This window comes from Morus notabilis, unplaced genomic scaffold (assembly GCF_000414095.1).
Source record: "Morus notabilis unplaced genomic scaffold, ASM41409v2 Scaffold679, whole genome shotgun sequence".
Lineage (NCBI taxonomy): Eukaryota > Viridiplantae > Streptophyta > Magnoliopsida > Rosales > Moraceae > Morus > Morus notabilis.
Window position 1 is genome coordinate 87,460 of NW_010365777.1, and position 21,275 is coordinate 108,734.

Sequence of the window (21,275 nt, forward strand, 5' to 3'; positions counted from 1 at the left end):
TGACTTTTTGTGATCCTCAGCGGATGTGTTGTGAGCCGTTGTATGGTGCTCTTTCTATGCATTGTGATTACTAAAAAGGGCTAATCAATGTTATGTTGAACACTTGCATTTATTTATTTATTTAAGAGGTAGCCTTCTATTTTCTTTAGACAAAAAAATTTAAAAAAGAAAAACAAAACTTTGCCCATCTGTTGTCTATGTATGTTTCTCATCTTCCCTTATATTTCTGCAATAATTCAAGCATAAAAATGCGCAGGATTTTTATTTTTTTTAATGATGAAAAAATATTGATAGGTTTGAATTTGATTGGTTTTAGTAGGCCATAACAGGACATGGGATTGCTTTTATATATTCCCAGCATCATTAGTTTACACTTTACAGTATGTGCGCTGAGAAACAACTTTAAGGTTTTTCCCAATCTCCACAATAATATACCAGACAAACTCCAAGTACTTATTGGTCACAAAATGATTCAATTAATTCACAAAGTCCTCGTGGGAATCCATTCGCACACCATCAAATTCACCCTTTTTTTCTCTTTAATGGAAGGAATGTCTGTTATCTTTTGGGAAAGCTCAAGTAAAAAGGAAAATCGGTAATGATTTTGGAATAGACGCAGAGAAACTATTGATGATGAGGTAAAGAGATAGTGGTCAAAAGCTCAAAAACCAAAAGGCCAAACTGAGCAATTCCTGTACTTAAACAGCACCTATAAAGCTGAATCTAATTATGAATAATATAATATATGTATATATGGTCATACCATATTGCAAAAATCATTTCATAAACTTCAATCTTGATCTCCTTTTGTGCCTTTCCCTCCATTTCTCTTAAAAAAGTTTTTTGCTTGACAAGATTAGGCTAAAAGGAAAACTTGAAAATTTTGAAGCTCTTGAACAGTTAAACTATTTTTCACCAACAGGTCCCACCTACAACAACCATTGATCCCACAATGGAACTTTTAAGTTTTGTTCATCCAAAAGAAAACCCTGTTGTGGATTAGCAAGATTACAAGTCTAGGTGTCGGTCCAAGCAGCGAAAATAGGCATGTGAGGCATAGAAATCGCAGGCCTCTGTTGGTTCGTAGGGATCCAAGAATTCACAGCATTTGTTGGACTAGTAAAGAACTTGGAAACTGACGGAGGCATTCCGAAAAGCGTGGGATGGCTGCTCTTATCTGGGCTGCCTTCCCTTGAGCTGCTTAAACTAGTCACCAACGACGAAGCATTGGACAAGTGAGTCCCCATTTTAGCCGAATCTTCCACCTCTTGGTGAATCATACTCAGTGGGGCAACTGAGAAAGATTCGGTTTTGTAAGTGTCAATACTAAGAGGCTTCTGATCAAGTAGCTGAGACGAGTGGTAGAGTGACATTTTCCAATCCGATTCGCTCTCATTGTCCTTTGACATTGTGATTTCATCACTGACACTATTAGTAGCAGAGTTGTGATTTGCAGCCTCACTACCTGGTGATCCTGCCTCCTTGGTTCGCCGAGCAAGATCTCCTGCAAGAAGGGTATTGCTTGCCATGATCCGCTCGACATCATATCTTGTTATGTCAAAGTTGGTTACGGCATTTAACCCGCGGAACTTTATGGCTGCTATGTCATATGCTTCGGCAGCTTCCTCTTGAGTGCCTAATTTCAGATCAGAATTTTCATAATTAAGTCTCTTTCTGGCTTCTAAATTGGATTAGTGAAAATCTAATAAAGCCTCAGCTCGAATAGTGAGCAATTTTCAAAGTTAAGTGTGTATGCGTCCGTGAAAGATCAACTTTCGCAAAAGTTTAGTCACACTGACTTCCAGAGCCGTACAGTGTCAAAAGTGACTAAAATAGTGGCCAAAAAGAAGAGTTCAAATAGCCAAGAGTGACTCAAAGATTAGCCTTTTTGAAATCATGTGTCATAATCCTTTTTAGTCTCTAGGTTGTGATCTAATAATAATGACATGGTTGGTATAATATCATACACTGAAAATTCAACAATAACATCAGAAAAGTGTTTTTTCTTTCCCCTTTTTTTTTTGGTAGTAAAGTCACGGTTTGAGATTACTCACTGAATGTCCCAAGATAAAGATCTTTGTTTCCAGCAACTCTGCCAATCCGAGCCTGCCATCGTCCATGCTGATGATGCCTGTAAACATATTGAAGCAGAAAACACAGATTTCAGAACCAAAAATAAAAAATAAAAAATATATTTTTTTCTGACTTGCATTCAAATTTTAAAATACTGTAGAAAGATTAAACTTAACAGCCAAAGCCAAATTAGACCTTGTTACTCCTCTGTATATTGAAGCCCCCCTCGAGAATCCACTGCTTTTCCTGTAAAAAAGAAAAATATTTTTTTAATAAGGTGGCCAAGAAAAAAAAAGGCAACAAAATATGTAATAATAGCATGAAGAGAAGCAAAGATCTACCTTCTTAAATGAGCAACATATTCCTGTCTGGTCATGTTCTTCATTTCTTCAAGTTCCTTCTGATAATTTTCCAACTGCCCAAACAAACATTTTCCTTTGCATAAGTAACAACAAAAGAAAACAAATAAATAAATAAATAAATAGCGAAGATTAAATACTCACTGGGAAGTTGATATGAGTAGAGGGTCCCCAATACTTGAGTGCTGCTAAATCATAAGCTCTTGCTGCTTTTTCTTCCATATCATACCCTCCTGCAGTTATAATTTTGGGAATGATTTCATGAATAAATCATAGTGGAAAATCATGTGTTAAAAGGGATTTGATCATTGCAAATACCAATAAAATAAAAAACTCACCAAGATAAACTGCAGTGGCATGGCATTCCAGTCAAGCAAGAAAAGAGGAACCAAAAGGGGGAAAAAAAAATCAGTTGGTTAATGGAACTGAAAGAGACTAAAAAAAACCTTTTTTTTTTTTTTTTTTTTGTAGTAAACATGAAAGTTTCTTCACTAACCTTGTCTTCCTTTCCTACTTTGGCCTTCTTTCTTGCAACTGTTGTCCCATAAATGGGCTTCATATCTACCAGTCCACCTGTGCCTAATCAAAGACAAACCCACCAAGGAATCGTTACAAATAAGTAGAAAACTTCTACTGAAAGAAAAACCCAAAAAAAAAAAAAATGATGAACTAGCACAAACTGCATGAACTAGCAAGCAGAAAGTTTTAAAACCAAAAAAAAAAAGTACAAACGAAAAATTATAAACTAGTTAAACAAACCTTGTAACACCTCGGTACTGGGAAGTTCTCTGGCCAAACGTATCAATGGACTTCCTATGAACGATTTGCTTTTGATCCACCTTTTCAGGACCTCTTTTCTTGGTATCCATGGCCACTGCACAACGATCAGTCACAGCAGCACTTGGTGATATCTGCTGTGAGGCCGCGGTGACACAGCTTGATTGAGAGCCAGGACTCATCGACAAGCTCAATGACTGAAAATCCCCATAACCCGTTCCACATATATTACTATTGTTACTAGCCCCAGATTCACCACCATTTTCAGCCATGCAATAGTTCCTCGAGACCCAGTTGCTCTTCATGTTTTCATGGTGGACCCCATCATTTGCCATTGCTGGAATCTGGGTGTCTAAGTAATTATAAGAATAATGTTGCTGTTGCTGTTGCTGTTGCTGTTGCTGTTGCTGTTGTTGATGTTGTTGTTGTTGTTGATGTTGTTGCTGCTGTTGTTGTTGTGGATTTTGATGATGGTAATGATCTTGGTTGAGCAAGTTTTGGTTTGTGTTTGGGTCATGGTGGTTGTAGAACATGCTGTCCAAGCTCAGAGCCATTACTTCTCTGTCATTGCTTTCATAGTGATGGGTCCCAAAGAAGTATTCTAGTTTTGGTGTTGAACTTGTCGCCATTGCTTAGAACAAAAAAAGAAAAAAAAAAAAGTTGAGAAAATGTATATAGGAGTTCATAAATTTAGATAAAAAAATCTTAAGGTTTAAGTTTAGAAAGCAAACCTTGAGGCTGGGACCTGGAAAAAGCTTCCATTATACAAAGAGACCCATCAGACTTAAGTGGCATAACAGAAAGAGGAGAATAGAAGCCACCATTTTCTCCTTGATCAACTCCATAGTAAAGGCCATAGTTATGCTGTGGTGGGAGTGGTACTGCTGTGGAATGGAAAAAGTTTTTTGATGGTATTGAAGAGGAAACAGTTGTAGAAGAAGTTGAAGAAGAAGAAGAAGAGGATTTATGAAGTGTTTGGTGGTGTTGGTGATGAGGGTCAGAAGAAGGGACCTCCATTTTCATATTAGGGGAGAGGGAGAAACCCAACCAGTTATTATTACTATTGTTGTTGTTTTCATCATTGTTCATGGACTTCATCTCCTTTTTTTTTTTTTTTTTTTTTTCCTTTCCACAACTTCAGAAGAGATTCTTGGCAAGTTTCTCTTCAACACTCAATCATTGGGAAACAAATACAACACTTCTAATTATACCAACAATTTTTTTTTTCTTTTTGGTTTTTTGCTTTTTTCTTCTAATTTTGAAACTGGGGTTTTGTTTTTTTGTTTGTTTGTTAGCTGCACAGAGAGAGAGAGAGAGAGAGAGAGAGAGAGAGAGATGATTGGACCAAATCTAACCACTCATCTAAGCAAATCCAACTCCTGCTGCAACTGAATCTAAATATATGATGCTAATAGATTGGTATATGTTGTTGCACTTTCACTCTCTTCTCTCAGTCACTTTCTCTCTCTATATATCTGAAATCTGAGAGATTTCTAAAGAGAACAAAGCAAGTCCCTTTAAACTTAAACAAAAAGAATGAGTTCCAGCAAGCAATGCTGGGCATCCTTCCCGCATTCCATAGGGATCTGTGTATGAGAAAGACCTCTTCTTTAGCTTTACCCTACGCTCCTTTCCTTTTCCCTTTTCCTTTTTGGACCCGATTAAAATTGAAAACCCCCATTAAAAGTTTACTAATAATCCACCAAAAATACTAAACCCAGAAAAGATCTTTTAAAAAATAAAAAATAAAAAACCTTCATTTTTGTCATGTTGGTAACAAAAAACACTGATCACTGGCTCACTGCCCAGAAATACCCTGGGGTTGTACACAAGTTGCCCCCACTATAAGTCTATTAGGGGTCGTTTGCTTGAAGAGTTTAAGGTTGTGTTTATTTCATGCGTTTAAATTTATTATTTTAATTTTATCATAGTGTTTTTTATCATAAAAATTTAAATTTTAAATATTAAAATTAAGAATTATTGATTTAAATGTATAAATTAAACTGAACCTAAAGTTTTTCAACTCAAACCAGTGTTTATTTTGTAAAAAATAAAAAAAGGTTTGAACACTTGAACCCTCAAAATAAGTATTTCTAAACTTAAAATTCTCTTGAGTTCTTAAAGGGCTTATTCTTTTAGAGTAAAACTAAAAAAAAATTTAAACTCAAGTTACAATTTTATTCAAGTTTATGTTCGTTTGTAAAATTTGAGTTTTAACTTGAGTTTGGGGCTAAAATCTGAGTTTAAATTTTCTCTTCAACTCAAGTTCTTTAACTCAAATTCAAGTTAATAAACTGTATTTTTTCTATTCTTAAAAACGTAATAACTTTTTCGTTTTAATTCCGATTGAGATGATTTTTTTCTATGTGTTCACAACGAAGAGACGAATAAAATATCACCCATATATCCTATTAAAATTTTTCATCACCATTGAGTTTTTATTAAAATACTATCTAAATATAAATTTAAATTTTGACTCACTCAAATAAATTTTTAATTCAAATCATAACTCAAATGTGCACATCTAAACATAAACTCAAGTTACAACTTCAACTCAATATTTACACTCAAGTCATCATAAGATTTTAAACTCAAATTCAAACCACACAGTTCAAAAACTCACGTAGTTGAAACTTAAAATTCAAATGCACTTTGATTTGAACCTTTTACTACGAATTTTAAACATCGTTTATTTTACTGATTTAAAAGTGCATTTGAACCTTTTACTATGAATTTTAAACATCGTTTATTTTACTGATTTAAATTTATTACAGTAAAAAATTTATAAAAATAATTATATATAACTTTTTTATTATAATAAAAAAATATTCATATAAAATTATATTTTAATTTAAATTAAAAATTTAAATTAATGAATTAAACGGATCATTAATTATACTATCTAACAAAACTATTTTTTCTTTGTAAAGAAAAGTAAAAAAATAAAAAATATTATGGTGAATTTATATTTTTAATTTAAATTAAAATGTAATATTTTTTAAAAAAAATTTAATTTTGTGGGTGGTACACCAATATTAATGCACTGGGTTTTGGTTAATGATCCCAGGCTCAGGCTCTGTGAGGGTCTTGAATAGATTTTCACGGGGCAGAAGACAAACTGTCCCTCCAGTCACTTCATAACAGTGGGCAGCGTCTGTGCTGGACCTACAAAAATACTTTCCAAGTATAGGACAGGTATCTACACTCTTTTTTTTCTTCGTTTAAGAGAATGTTTGATATAAAGCCCCGTTTATTTCGTTGATTTGAGTTTAGAATTTGAGTTTTATTACAGTAAAAAGCTCTCACAAACAATCATATCTAATTTTTTTACTACAGTAAAAAGCTCTTAAATAAAATTACATCTCAACTCGAATTAAAAACTCGAATCAACGAACTAAACAAATCCTATTTATTATCTGATTCAAATCATGATTATGATTTATTATAATATTTTTTTTATAAAAATTTATTTAAATTAAAAATAATTCGAATCACATAGTAATTTAAATCCTCCATCTAAACGTAAACGTAGTAAAAAAAATCTCAAATTTAAAGTACGGATGTTAAATATTAAAAAATTTATCCAAAATAAAACTAGAAATGTTGAGGGGGGAGAAAAAAAAAAACTGTCTAAAAAACAAACCTCAGCTTCGGTCAACAAAATGTACCACACAAATAAACTAGTCAAAAGGTTAACAAATGGCTATTCATTTCGTCAATTTGAGTTTAGAATTTAAATTTTATTATAGTAAAAAATTTTTAAAAATAGTCATATTTAATTTTTTTATTACAGTAAAAAGCTCTTATATAAAATTACATCTCAACTCAAATTACAAACTCGAATCAGTGAAATGAACGGGCCCAAAATGTAGCATAAATTGAAATCATAAGAAAGTTGTAGCATGTGGAATAAATCTAATGAAATATGAAAATTGTGCTTATTACGCAATTTTTATAGTTAAAATTGTCTTTTTCATACAATTAGAAACTATTGTTTTAGTCATTATATTAATGGTTTAATTATATTTATGTGTTAGAAATAGGTCAGTGTCACGAATTGTAAATTTTTAATTACATGGACAATCACAAATTAATCCTACTAAAGAAAATTCAATGACTAAATAACAGCTCTTACCAATATTAGCATGAAAAGAGGACAATCTCTACCAAAGAAATTCTCATCTTATTAATAGAGCAAGTCTTTTAACTGTTTAACTATAAGTTTTTAACGGCCTGATTAATAATCCAAATACTTTCATACTGTAGGTGAAAATTCATAAATTAAACCATTACGTTGAATTTTGTTATGCTAACGTGCTCTACCTTTTTTTTTTGTTACCCTGCATTTTCGGCATCATTTAATTCGTTGATTTGTATTTTTAATTTGAATTGAAATGTGATTTTATGTGAGAATTTTTTACTGTAAAAAAAATTAAATATGACATTTTATAAAAATTTTTAACTGTAATAAAATTAAAATTAAACACTCAAATTGAGCCTTAAGTCTCATTCATTTTATGAATTTAAGTTTTTAATTTAAATTAAAATGTGATATTTTTTAAAAATTTTTAATTAACTGTAATAAAAAAAATTAAATATAATATTTTTTTTAAAAATTTAATTATAAAAATTTAAATCGATAAAATAAATAAATACTTAATTTTCTCATAATCTCTTTCTTTTTTCTTTTGTTGAGTATTACACATATGTTAGTCCTCTATTACCACAAGACAATTCTTCTCTCAACGATATGTTGTTTCCTGAAAAAGGTACTGAACTAGCACGGCAGGTGTTGGGCAAGTGTCAAAGCTGACTTGTCCTTCCTTGGCATTCATTAAAAGGGTTCTTACAACATTAAATAGTGTGTAAGTAATTCCCAGTTCAAATGGAATTGAACCACAAAAAACAGTCCCATTGAATGTCAACAATATGGTCTCTGCCCTTGCTGAGAAGTAACTAATTAGGATAAATCCAGGTAATTTATATTGTCATTAAATGTTTATTATCACAAAATAGCATCTTTGGAGTGTAATGAATCTACTAGTATTTAACTATGGTCTATGACACGTGATTTTATTAATCCAACAAAAAAAAAAGGAAAAAGAAAAATTAGGACCCATGATTTCAGACCGGCCAAAAAGAAAGGAGAAATGAAATATTTGTTTCACTCTGCAGCAGCAGTTATTCCCTTTCCTTTTCCAAAAGAAAAAGGAAAGAGCAAAACGCCATAAAGGGCAGCTTTGCTTTTTCCATCAAATGGACTAAAGCTAGCTATATGTACATACATTTCTTAAATGGTCATATCTACTTACCTATGGAATTCTCAATATATATCCTGTATACCATTTATATTCACAACATAAATGCATAGAACCAAGAATAAAAATAAAAACTGTGCATGTTCAAGATAAGGGGTGCATTTATGGTGGAGAATGCATTCCCTCAATTGACTAGAGTAAGAGCAGTTTATGTCTAGCATTTTAAATTTTTAATTCAAACATGCATAAATTTAACTATTAAAAAACTAATTCAATAAGAAATGATAATTCATATCAGTTAAGTAAAATAACTTTTTTCACCGTAAATATTACCTCAATATATATAAACAGAAAAATTAGATATTTGCTTTTCTAGGTCCTTAATTTTGGTCGTAGTCCACACCTGCTTCTCCAGACAAAAAAGTGAGAGGTGGGTCAGTACTGTAATGAACTTCAAGTGGGAAGGTAAGGTATATTACAAATTACAAATATATAATAAGATCAGATCATCAAAGAGCATCCTTATCCCAGAGCCATGCATGAACCATAATTAACTATATTGCTAAATGAACTTTCTTCTCATCTCTTTTCTTTTCTTTTCCTTACTTTTCTTTTCATCATCAAACTAGAGAAGATACTTATTCATTACATTCACATTAATGGATATGTACTGCTAAAAGAAATTATAGTTTAGTTAAAGAGTAGCAGATCAATACACCAATTTCGAGAATGCTTACATAATGCCACAATTCATGATCAACTAGGAAGAGAACTTTGTTCAAAGTTGATATTCCTGAAATGATAAGTGAAGGGCCCTTTAAGAACTCGCTTTTTTTTTTATTTATTTTATTTTTATATCTTGTGGGATCTGCATTTTATATCCTTTCTAATCATTAGTTCCTTATAAAAGGCAGAGCTTAATATTACTAAGCAACTTTGATAAAAATCTTTTTTTTTATATTTGCCCTCCTTTCGCTTTTTTTTTTCTTTTTCTTTTCGTTCTCTGAATTGCCCTCTTTTATATATTAATACATATTCACTTATATGACTAGCATCGACAAGTTATATTTCTTTCTTTTTTTGGGGACTAAAAACGGTACTATTTGGTCAGTGATTTGATCACAGATCAGTTCCTTGCAAACATTTTCTGAACATATTCAGTCTCATTTTCCTGCCGTTACTGAAACACTATAATGCTGTCTTAACAGCGAATTGATGAATTCACAATCTGTGGCTCTTTTCTTGAAAAAAAAAACAAAATCCTTCTATAGCTCTTCATGATAATATTCTTGATTAGTTGATTCGAAATCATTTACAAGTACTGTTTTAATACCGCTAATCTTTTATATATTTATTTTTTCTTATATATCCAAAAGTACATGAACAAAATCTAGTAATACATTATTATTATACATTTCTTACATGTGACAATTCTTGGCAATTATATGCGGAAACTTTTATGGTGCCTGGTGCTGGAAACATGATAACTTATGAATTTTATATTCAAACTTACAAATTGGAGTTATGTATGTAAGTTCTGTAGATTTGTGAATTTTTTAAAAAAATAGGGTAATAATTTGTGAATTGTGTGATGGAACTTGTAAATTTTGAAAGTTAAAATTATAAAAATTATGATAGATTTGTGCACAAACACAGTACTGTGAAGGCACCATAAAAAAATCGTCTGCGGTAGTAATTTTGAGGGTTTTTTTTTTTTTTTTTTAAAGGATGTACCTTATAATTTCGTAATATACGTACGTGTTGCATGCAATTCAATTAATTTGCATGGCCAAGTTCGTGGAGACAGATTTTCAAGAAGGCATCATTGGGTTTGGGAAAGGGATATTTGGGTGGGAGTTTTTAGGAGTGAAAGACAACGAGGACCAGGAAGAACGTAGTAGTAGCAATCCTCTTTTTTGATTGTTGTAATGATGAAAATATTGCACCAATTCTACCCACCAATTGCACTAGATGCCAACAATGCTTTTTGCTTCAAATAATGCATTGGCCAAAACTATTCAGGCTTTGTGCTTGTCTTTGAAAAAAAAAATTATAATAAAAATAAAAATAAAAATCTTGCTTTTTCTTGAATTTTTATTTTCCCTACCCTTTTAGTGGGAAGCAGATGGGGAAGGGTTGATGGTACATTTGGTACATACCTACCTTTCTTTATTTATTTATTTTTGATAATTGATAAAATAATTGAAAATAAGTTGTCAATTATTTTTAGGATAAATTTCATTTTTGCTTCCCAAACTTTATTCTGTTTGTCATTTTGTCTCCCGAACTTTAAAAATTAATCTCTGTTAAGTTTATTAATCAATTTGATGATGTGGCCGGATTATTTTTATAAATATCTCTTGAAATATGTACTTTATTTAAAAATGCTTCATGATCTATGAAAACATATCAAAATGACTCTTAATTTATGAAAAAATAATAAAATAACAATTTTATTGATGCCATTAAAAATTATTACACATTAAATTCTAATGAAATCAATGAAAGTGATTAAATATTAAAAATAATAAAAAAATATAAAACACTTTACTTTAAAGAAATTAAAAATTAAATAAATCAAATATTTTTAAAACAGTAAAAAAACCCAAAAGTAAAGAGGAAATTTTTTTTGAAAAACCTACTCCCTCTTTGTAAATATTTATTTAATTTTGAAATATATTCCTCTTTATTGATTTATTTGATTTTTCAATTTTTAAATTCAAGTGTTTTATATTATTTTTTAATATTTAATCACTTTTCTTGATTTAATTTGAATTTAATATGTTTAATTAGTTTTGAATGGCATGTCATATCAATAAAACTATTATTTTATTATATTTTCTATAAATTAGGGGCATTTTAATCTATTTTAATAGATCATGGAGCATTTTTGAATATGGTACTTCGAGAAACATTTATAAAAATAATCTATTAAACTACCCCTCCAATAATTATCATGTCAACAAATCCATTAATAAAATTACCTGAAGGGGCGAAGTTAATAACGTTTTAAAATTCAGGGGGTGTGCTTACCAATTTTCAATGTTCGAGAGGCAAGTGACAAACAGACCAAAATTCAGGAGGTAAAAATAAAAATTATCCTTATTTTTAACTTGAATTGTCTTCTTTTAATGGCATTTGTACTAACGTCTTAGTAGTTTGGTTTTTTTTTTTTTTTTTTTTTTTTTTTTACAATAGGGGGGGTCTTGGGTTCTATATTAGATTTGTGATAGGTTCGTCAGTTTTTTATATTTATTTTTTTATTTTTTATATAATTTTTGATCAAATTTAATATTTAGAAACACATAGAAGGCATTAATTTTTATTTAATATTTTGATCAAATTTAATATAGTAGACATAGAAGGCTCTTTTTTTTTTCCCCTTGAAGTCTTGATATTTTGCTAATTATGTTCTACTCGTACTTGCTCATCCATCTTCATTCTGAAGGCGAAGATTTCCATTGAGTGGCTATAACTGCTATGGTTTACAAAATGGATGCGTTTAGAACTCATTTTAAAATGAATTTATTTTTTGTATGAAAATGAAAATGAAAACGTTTTCAATCTCAGACATAAATCATTTTTAAAAATGCGTTTGGTGGTTTTATCAAGAGATTATTTTCAATATAAAAAAACCCAGTAATGTCTCTATCTTTTTCTCTCTGCTTGAAAGAGGAGAAAACGAAAACAAAAAATGAAAAACGACTAAAAGTCATTTTTATTTCTCTCTCATTTTACACTAAACTAAAAAATTATTTTTATTTCTATTTTTTATCTTTATTGCATCAAACGCTGTTTTAGAAACGTTTTTATTTTTTCTAATTAAAAATAAATAAAAAATAAAAACAAAAATAATTCCAAACACGGTCAATATTTCTAAATTACCTAATTTCTCGTCGAGCCTTAAAGGAGAATAGCGAAACTACAGACATCAAACTATGTATGTATGTATGTATGTATGTATTTATGCACGTATATACTATGCGTATGTATGTATTATGTTTATAATCACGATAAAGTTGAGGATCTTAGAGGGAAAAAAAAGAAGTGAGCGAGAGAGAAAGAGAATAGCATTCCTAGCTAGAGGTTTGGCGCATTAACAAGCTTTCTCCTACCAAAATTCATCCACAAGGAGATGGGTTGTTTCATTAATGAAATTGATGAGCGGGGTTCGTGCCTTCAGTTGCAAGATGGTTTTGAAGCATGAGTATACTCAAAATTCAAAACTTGATGTATAACTGAAATGTTTTTAGAACAATCTTAGATATTTCAAGAGTGAGTGCGGTAATCGTAGAAAATAGTAAATTTTTAAAATTAAATTAAGAAAATAGTAAATTTTAAAATTATTTGAAGTAAATAACAATTTATTGTGCAAATGTTTCATTTGCGATAGGTAAAAAATATGTTTTGACATGAAAAAAAATCTTTTTACTAATCGTAAAAAGAAAATGTAAGTGGAAAAAAAAAACCTTTTTATTAGTCTTAAATAAAATATTTACACGGTAAACTGCTATTTACTTCAAATAATTTTAAAAATATGTTATTTAGTTAATAAGAGACCAAAGTATAAATAACCCTTAGGGGGCACCTACCCCGGACCAAATGTAGCTCTGCCCTGTTTACAAGCTTGTCATTAGGCATGTTTCTACTCTAATATTTGTTTGAAATTGGAGGACAAAGTTTCACTAATGAAATTAGAATTGTAAGGTTCTGTTTGATGCAACGGAGAAGTTTTTGGAATAGCTCCATCGTAATATTCACGTGACCAACACTAAGGGGTAAAAGTTCTTTTGTACTCACAAAAATTTCCTCAACATTTAATTTTACTTTTCACATTCAATTTTCTCAGCAAAAAAAAAAAAAAAAAAAAAGTCGGTATGATCGGCGACATAGAATAATGAAGTAAATATAAAAAGCCTTCTTTGTCTGGTGGAGGTTACTTTTTTAGGCATGCATGCCTAAAGAAATTTGAACACAAATATTCTTCTTTTGACAAGTGAGAAATGGCAAAGATCACGAAAGCATAACGGCAAAAGAGCACAATAAATAAGAGATCAAGTATGAGACAATATTTGATCCAAATCTAATGGATCAAACTATCAAGTTTTTATTCCTCATTCTACATAACGCCAACGCAACGCCCTACTTAAAGAAGATCTAAATTAGTACAGAACCAAAAACATAAAAATAAAAAAATCCAAATCCCTCAAACTTTCTTGTTTAGCTTAAAACGATTGGAAAAGAACCAATCTCTTACCCAAAGAGGGGACCAAGAAAGCAAGGCAAATAGAACAGTCATGCGCCCAAATACAATCTTCCTAGGCGGTTTTCGACGCAAAACTCTCTTCACAACATGCCTCGCAAAAACCCCAGAATCCGTAGCCTTACTTCCTTGAGAAGCCCTAGCTCTCTCTTCAATGGCCTCTTTGAACTCTCCATAAATTTTCCAATCAAAATCCCCTAGTCTCTCCACATTTGCTTTCCCAAAATTGGACCTTATGGACCCCGGTAAAACAAGCACAACATTAACATTAAAAGGCCTAAGTTCCACACGCAAAGTGTGTGACACGGCATGAATGTAGGCCTTAGTAGCGCAATATGAACCTGCCCAAGGTGTAGGGACTTTTCCCACTACGCTTCCAATGTTCACTATGGTCCCACTTCGTTGAGAAATCATGTGGGGTACAATTTCTTGGACCAATCTCAGCTGTCCCAAGCCGTTGATTTCCCACGCCTTTGTGATCGTGTCCAATGGAAGCTCGGCCAAAGGGCCGGTGCTTCCTATCCCTGCGTTGTTGACCAAAATGTCAATGCGGCCGCATTTTGATATGATGTTCTTCACAGCGGAGGATACACTCTCCTCACACGTGACGTCTAGTGCTAGTGTCTCGACCTTGTCAGGTGGGAGGTCTACGACGTCGTTTAGGCGTTGGGGAATGTCGGAGGCAAAAACGCGGCAATTTTGATCTGCGAAGGCTTTGCAGTACTCGTAACCTATTCCACCTTTGGCACAACCAGTCACTAGAACAACCTTGGGGCCGTTCATAATTGTAGGTTTGATCTTGAATATTTCTTGATTGATTGTTTATTCTTATATAAGAATACGATCGAGTTTTCTTGTTCTTAGTTAAGGCATATAGAATATCCTTCAAGAGATATACTATCTCTTGCATAGAGGCCGGCTAATGTGGGACTTATTTGCTCTTGTCTAGTGGTTTTTATGCCATGTTTTGATGTAAACTTTAGACAGAAATGTACAATTTGTGCAAGGACATAATAACCTTTATTAAACTATTTTATGCGGCTCTTATTTTCATCCTCTTCACTTGTCACATTCATTTTATATCCATTAATTTCGCCAAACAAAAAAAAATATAAATATATATATACATTAATTTAATCTTTCGATTTACAAAGAGTACCAGCCGATTTAGTCACTATAGTATTCCTAAAATATCCTTTCGGTACCCAGGAAAAGTAACCAAATGGGTTTTTGCCACAAATTTCTTTAGAGTTTAGCCTCTCACTCCTAAATTAGCAAACTCAATCTAAGCCATCAAAAAATTTTCCTTGTGTTAACAAATGTGCCAATACAATTTTCCCTAACACATGTTAATTAATGAAAATTTTCACCGTTGTTACCCCAAGTAGAGACACAAATCGAATAGATTGGGGTTAGTTCTTATGGGACCCACAGAAACACTGTGCTACAAATTGTTTAGCACTATCCTATGTGACATTCTCTTTTTTTTTTTTTTTTTTTTTTTGGGGTGAAACAAACACCTATGTCTATTATATAAACACTGCTGAGTATACATCATATCATAGTATACAACAAGAGCGCAAATTTTGGCGGAAAACATGTTTCACGGTTTCCTTGCAACTTTGTAGTGGAATAAACAAATGAGTAGTAGTCATTGTCATAAAACAAGAAGAATAAGAAGAAGAAGAAGGAAACAACCGATGCTAATTAATGAGTGAGCTTATTATAATATAATGTAAAAAGCTGATTTTGGTAATTCCACGTAGGGTAGCATCAAAATTCCGGCTTCTTTCTTTTCAAGTTGAGAATTTAAATTGAAAAATAAATTTATGTGAAAAAAATATTATAACAAAAATGTGAATTTAAATTTTTATAAGATAAAAATATTATAATAAAAAATTTAAATTATAATTTAAACGGTGAAAAGAACGGGATTAAGAGACTGCAAAAAAATTGGCATTTGCAAGAGATGTCAACAGAAGTGGATAGCAACGTCCCAAGTGAGAGCGACCAGAGACGTGTGTTTTGTGCACACAGTCACTGCATGCATTAAGGACTAAAAAGGCCTATGAGGCTCTACCTTTTTTAAGAGCTAAGTGTTAAAAGGATAAAATGTCTGAGTCTCAATATTATTTAAATATTATCTTAATTACAATTATATAAAAATAGTGAATCACTTTATTTAAATATATTAATTTTTTAAAATAGAAGTTCAATATTTTATAAAGTGTAATTTTTTTTTTACTCTTTTTTAAACTTTAATATGGTATCAGAGCTCATTATTTGAATGAGTTAAGTCGATCAATCAAAATAAGATTGGTGACTCTAGCGGGGCACTATTTTGTGGGGGTGTGTTAAGAGTAAAATGTATGAGTCTCATATCGTCTAAATATAAACTTAATCACAATAATATAAAGATATTGAACCACTTTATTTAAACATGTTAACTTTTCAAAACAAAAGTTTAATACCTTCTAAAATGTAATTTTTCTCCTCCATTTTTCTCCTCAAACTCCAGTACTAGGCCTATAAACTGTACCCTTATAGTCCATTAAAGATGTTTTCTTCCCTTATCCTAATGCCCATTTCTCTGCAATTTCCTAACCCCATTTCTCATTCTGCCTCCTTTATTTAATTGACTTCTTATCCTCTTCTCAGTTCTCTCTTTCTGTGGGAATTATGTCATGTCACATTCAAACACAGGATTCTCTCTCTCCAGGGCTACTTTCACACAACTGCAACATCTAGATGTTGCAAAAATCTCTAGTTTCCTTGGATTTTGTCTTGACGGATTTTCCTTTGTTGTTATCTGTATAGACTACTGGACTTATTTTCTGCTAGATTTGGGTTGGAAATAAAAAATAAAAGCTAGCATTATATTATAAGGATTTTTTTTTAGTATGCTAATATATTAATAGATTAAAATTTTCGTTTATTAAATTTATATAAAATAACATAAAAATTAAAAAATACATAAATACAACAGTTTAAAAAATCTGACCAATTAATATTAAAATCTCCAAATATTATATAGACTACTAGCCTAAAGACTGTATTGGGTATTCTGGCCCTCGCTTAAGACCCTACGAGATTTGATGTAGATATATATATATATATATAATATATTATGAGTTTTAATTCGTTGATTTGAGTTTTTAATTTGAGTTATATGTGATTTTGTGTGAAAATTTTTTCTTATAATAAAAAAATTAAATGTGACTGTTTTTAAAAGTTTTTTACGGTAATAAAACTCAAATTTTAAATTTAAATCAATAAAATAAAAAAGACTTTTTTCGTCTATCCAAACAGAAAGGGTACCAAGATTGAAGAAGTGAAGGAAAGAGAAAGAAAAAAAAAATTCTTCCCATAGATAGACTTTGAAAGGTCCAGTCATCAATGTCCCAAAATTCCTAGGACCCCTAGAGCGTCTGAAAGAGAGTGCAAAACAGATAAAGCAATATTTATTATTGAATTTATATCCCTACAGAGTTTGGTTGGTGGGGTTTCTTCTCTTGAAAAATTCAAATTTCTTTGAAGCCACAAAAAAAAAAAAAAACCAAAAAACTTCTTTTGGCCCTGGACACGTCAAAGGGGTCCCTTACAACGTCCTGAAAATATGGATCCAATTTGATTTCCCACTTTATTGTCGTTGCAACAATAGAGGAATGAAATAATTTCTTTTTTTTTCCCTCGATATGTTTGAGCAACCAGTATAAACTTTGTCAAAGAACTAGCTACGATCCAACAATCGTAATAGGTAAAAATAATAATAATAATAATAATAATAATAATAATAATAATAATAGTAATGACTCTTAAGAGAACCGAGTTTGATAAAAATTTATGGGAATACGTCCAATGTGCAAGTCTATCATCTCAAAACAAAATGATGACAAAAAAATAAAAGTAAAAATAAATAATATCTAGTATCACCCGTGATTAAACAACACTGTCCTCTCCAATTAATTACAGTTCCAACTTCTCCATTGAATCGCGATACTGCAACACAAACAGAAACATATTTTTTTGGTTATAATAATATGATTCTTTGTCTACCAATATACTATCTGGATTCAATATGAAAAATAAGAACGAAAGGAATAAAAAAAAAAAAAACAAAGAATGAAATAATCAAACCTAACACAAACATTCTTATTCTCATGTATATAATGTGTATACTTATATTAATATATAGTGTATCACACATATTTTTATCTTCTAGATACAACGATGATAATAGCATTATTATATTCTCTTAACAAAAAGACTATAAGTCAAGAAAATATGCATCAAGCCGCAATCAATATGGAATTATAGTGCATAACCAGTAGAACAACTAAACACTACCAAACTGTTAAAAATTTGACCCAACAAAAAAAAAATGCAAATTGAATCTCTAATGCAAAATAGTCATAAGCTTATAATCTTACCAGGGAGAGACAAATTGATTAATTGCTCTCTGAATAATTCCAAGCGTCATAGCCTTAGTTAGTGGTATGGCCAAATCTTGAGTGTTCATTATAAGAATAATAATAATAACCTGGAGTGCAAAAATCATATGGATAAAAAGGATTTTGACCAAATCTTGACTCAGGCCAATAATAATTCATGTTGCCACCAAACCAAGCTCCATAATGATTTAGGTAATTATAAGTGTTATAATAATATTGCGGGTAAGGTGGAAAATAAGTGTATAAATCGACACTCAAATTTGGATGGAAAGGCATAAATGACGGTGATCTTAATACTCTCTCTTTAGGCTCGGCTTTCTTGACCTCAACGCGTTTACTCTTCACGAAGTAAAATTTATTTTGCAAAACATTATGGGTTACTTCTTCAGAATCAAAAGTAACAAATCCAAATCCTCTGGACCTATTTGTTTCTTTGTTGTGTATAATTATTATGTCTGTGATAGTACCAAAACTCCCAAAGAAACTCTTCAATTCTTCTTGTGACAGATCATGAGGTAAACCACCGATGAAAATCTTCATGTATTTTTTTTTTTTGTTTTGGGTATAATACTTGGTTGTTCTTCAATATGAGAGAAAGTAATTATATTCTAAGCAGAACTATATTTATATACGAACAAAGAAGGGAACTCATACGTAATTTGATAAGGACTAGGAATTCTACCTGCATAAATAATAAAACATGAATTCAAATAAATAAATAAATAAAAAACGAGAAACATAAATCTAGATCAGTGAGTTTCACACGAGTAAGTTTTTTCCTGTCTACTATCTAGAGTTTTATAAGTTATATATATCCAACTTCTTTTCGAACTGGAGACCTATAATGAGTGGAACATGATTTTTGTTAATGACATATATAGGATAAGTATAAACTAAAAAGAAATTATTACCTTGAACCCCAATTTGCAAAGGTTGAATTTATTCGAATAAAAAGATAAAAATAAATATTTTATGTGGTCTTCATCTAGTTCTTTCAATTAACATATTTTTCTTTATTTCTTAAAAAAATATTATCCTACTTTTCTTTATCTAATATGATTTTAATGTCATATGGCGGTTAAAAAATTGCGGTGATAATTTTTTTCTTTTTCTTCTTTTTTTATATAATACTATAGAACTCTCAAAATAGGTAATAAGAGAACATATGTAATTTTTTTTTAATTTTTGCTAGGATATGAAAAAAAAAAAATCAATGAGACACAGTTTTTAATTGTTAATTTTTCATTAGGTTACCTTAAATTGTCATACATATAGTTAATAATTGTACCTGAATTTGATTTTAACCCATAAAAGCTATATCCTATTACTAGGATATTTGTCATACCTTACCACATAATTCTTCTATGGGTGAGAATAAAAAAAAATGATTCAACAAAACAATTGGTAATTTAAAAGGAAAAACAATAATAAGATCTTAATACGACATCGAGGTTTATATAATCCAATAGCTAAATAAGTGTAACATGACATTTGTTATCTTCATGTTAAACTTGGAACTTTAATTTCGTTTTATCTATTTGTTTATCCGATAAAGGAGAGGTAGTCATCTTTAACGGGTAATCTTTAACCCTATGCAAAAGCGTTAATACAAGTTATTTAGAAAATCAAGTATTCGCTTTAAAAGTTTAAAAATGGTTAATTTGACATTTAAAATATTTCTCCAATATTATTATTGTGTGGGGGGGAATTTTCAGAGATAATCAAATTATATAGTATGGAATTGCAATTTAGAAAAACAAAGGTAATTTGCAAATATATATATATATATAGGAAAAAAATCTTTTTATAATTAATTCTTAAACAAACTATATTGTTTATATGGGTAGCATCCAACTCAAATCCCAGATTTTTCGCTACATCCATTCCATTCCAATGACATATTAATTTTAAGATGTTACGTCCAATCCAATTGTACAAAATTCGTTCTAATACAATCCAATGAGATTTGGATTTGATTTGATGTCATTTTTCTCTTTTTATTTTAATTTGTAAGTTTTTAAAGGTATTTTTCAGTCTAAACAATTATTCCTAAAAGCCAACTACAAAAATATAAATGAAACTGAAACCAAATTTTAAACATGCCTCTTTTAAAGTATTTCAACAATCATTTTGGATAATTTGCTCAAAGTAACTATATGGATTGACTCAGATTGAATCGGCTAGTTATCCAATCGATTCGACAATTTAGAGTCCATTTAATTTGTTTATTTGAGTTGAGATGTAACTTTATATGATAATTTTTTATTGTGGTCAAAAAATTTAATGTGACTGTTTCTGAAAACTTTTTACTGTAACAAAATTCAAATTTTAAACTCAAATTAGTAAACTGAACGAGACTAAACACCCCAAATTGTTTTACTTTCGACACTGTTCTCCATTCTTTGGGCATGTTCTTTTAGAGTGTGACTTAAGTGTAGTTTTTGAGTTGAATTTGAGTTATAACTTGAGTTGAAGTTGTAACTTGAATAAAGTTGAGTAAAATTGAATAAAGTTAGAACTTAAAATAACGTGAATTTAAATAAAATTGTAATTTGAGTTTCAATTTTTTCTGAATTTTATTAGAAAAGAACAACCCCTAACTTTTCTACCTAGACGAAGTTTAACCTTCAACTGCTGAAAAACCCAATAATGGAAGCACACTTTGTCTGCGCGTCCATGTCCGATGTCCCTTTTTTGATTTATTATTTTTGTTAACCAGTAACCTAAAAAAATTAGGACGTGCATCTCATTTTGTTGTGTTTTAAAAATCTCGGGTTATCACACGTGCATTCCTTTAATTTCTCTTGCTATTTTTTTTAAAAAAAGTCCACCACAATTTAAATTTGAAATTTAAAATAATTTAATCAGTTTAAAAGTTTAGTGACGAGTTTTTAACGGTTACGTTTTTATCAGTTATTATTCATTAAATATAAAAATTTAATGATGTGACATGATAAAAATTTAATATTATTACAATCATGTGAACAATGTATTAAATTTAAAACAATAATACCTGTCAATATATTGATAAATATTGGATGACTATTAAATCCACACTCAAAGATTTAGGTATAAACAAGACAATATTTGTGAA

At 30.5% G+C, this 21,275-nt stretch overlaps 2 protein-coding genes across 2 annotated transcripts; both read right to left on the reverse strand.

Moving 5' to 3' along the window:
* Positions 1 to 846: 846 nt before the first annotated feature.
* On the reverse strand, positions 847 to 4,478 carry LOC21396178 (AP2-like ethylene-responsive transcription factor ANT). Its single transcript, XM_024172569.1, has 9 exons — positions 3,941 to 4,478; positions 3,192 to 3,840; positions 2,929 to 3,011; positions 2,771 to 2,779; positions 2,577 to 2,665; positions 2,415 to 2,488; positions 2,269 to 2,319; positions 2,055 to 2,131; positions 847 to 1,636 (listed from the first exon to the last, which is right to left on the reverse strand). The coding sequence occupies exons 1-9, from the start codon at positions 4,305 to 4,307 to the stop codon at positions 1,017 to 1,019; spliced, it is 2,019 nt and encodes a 672-aa protein (XP_024028337.1). The 5' UTR covers positions 4,308 to 4,478; the 3' UTR covers positions 847 to 1,016.
* Positions 4,479 to 13,673: 9,195 nt separating this feature from the next.
* LOC21396179 (3-oxoacyl-[acyl-carrier-protein] reductase FabG) lies at positions 13,674 to 14,513 on the reverse strand. The gene has a single exon (XM_010108595.1). It carries the CDS (start codon positions 14,511 to 14,513, stop codon positions 13,674 to 13,676), a length of 840 nt encoding a protein of 279 aa, XP_010106897.1.
* Between the last annotated feature and the right edge of the window lie 6,762 nt (positions 14,514 to 21,275).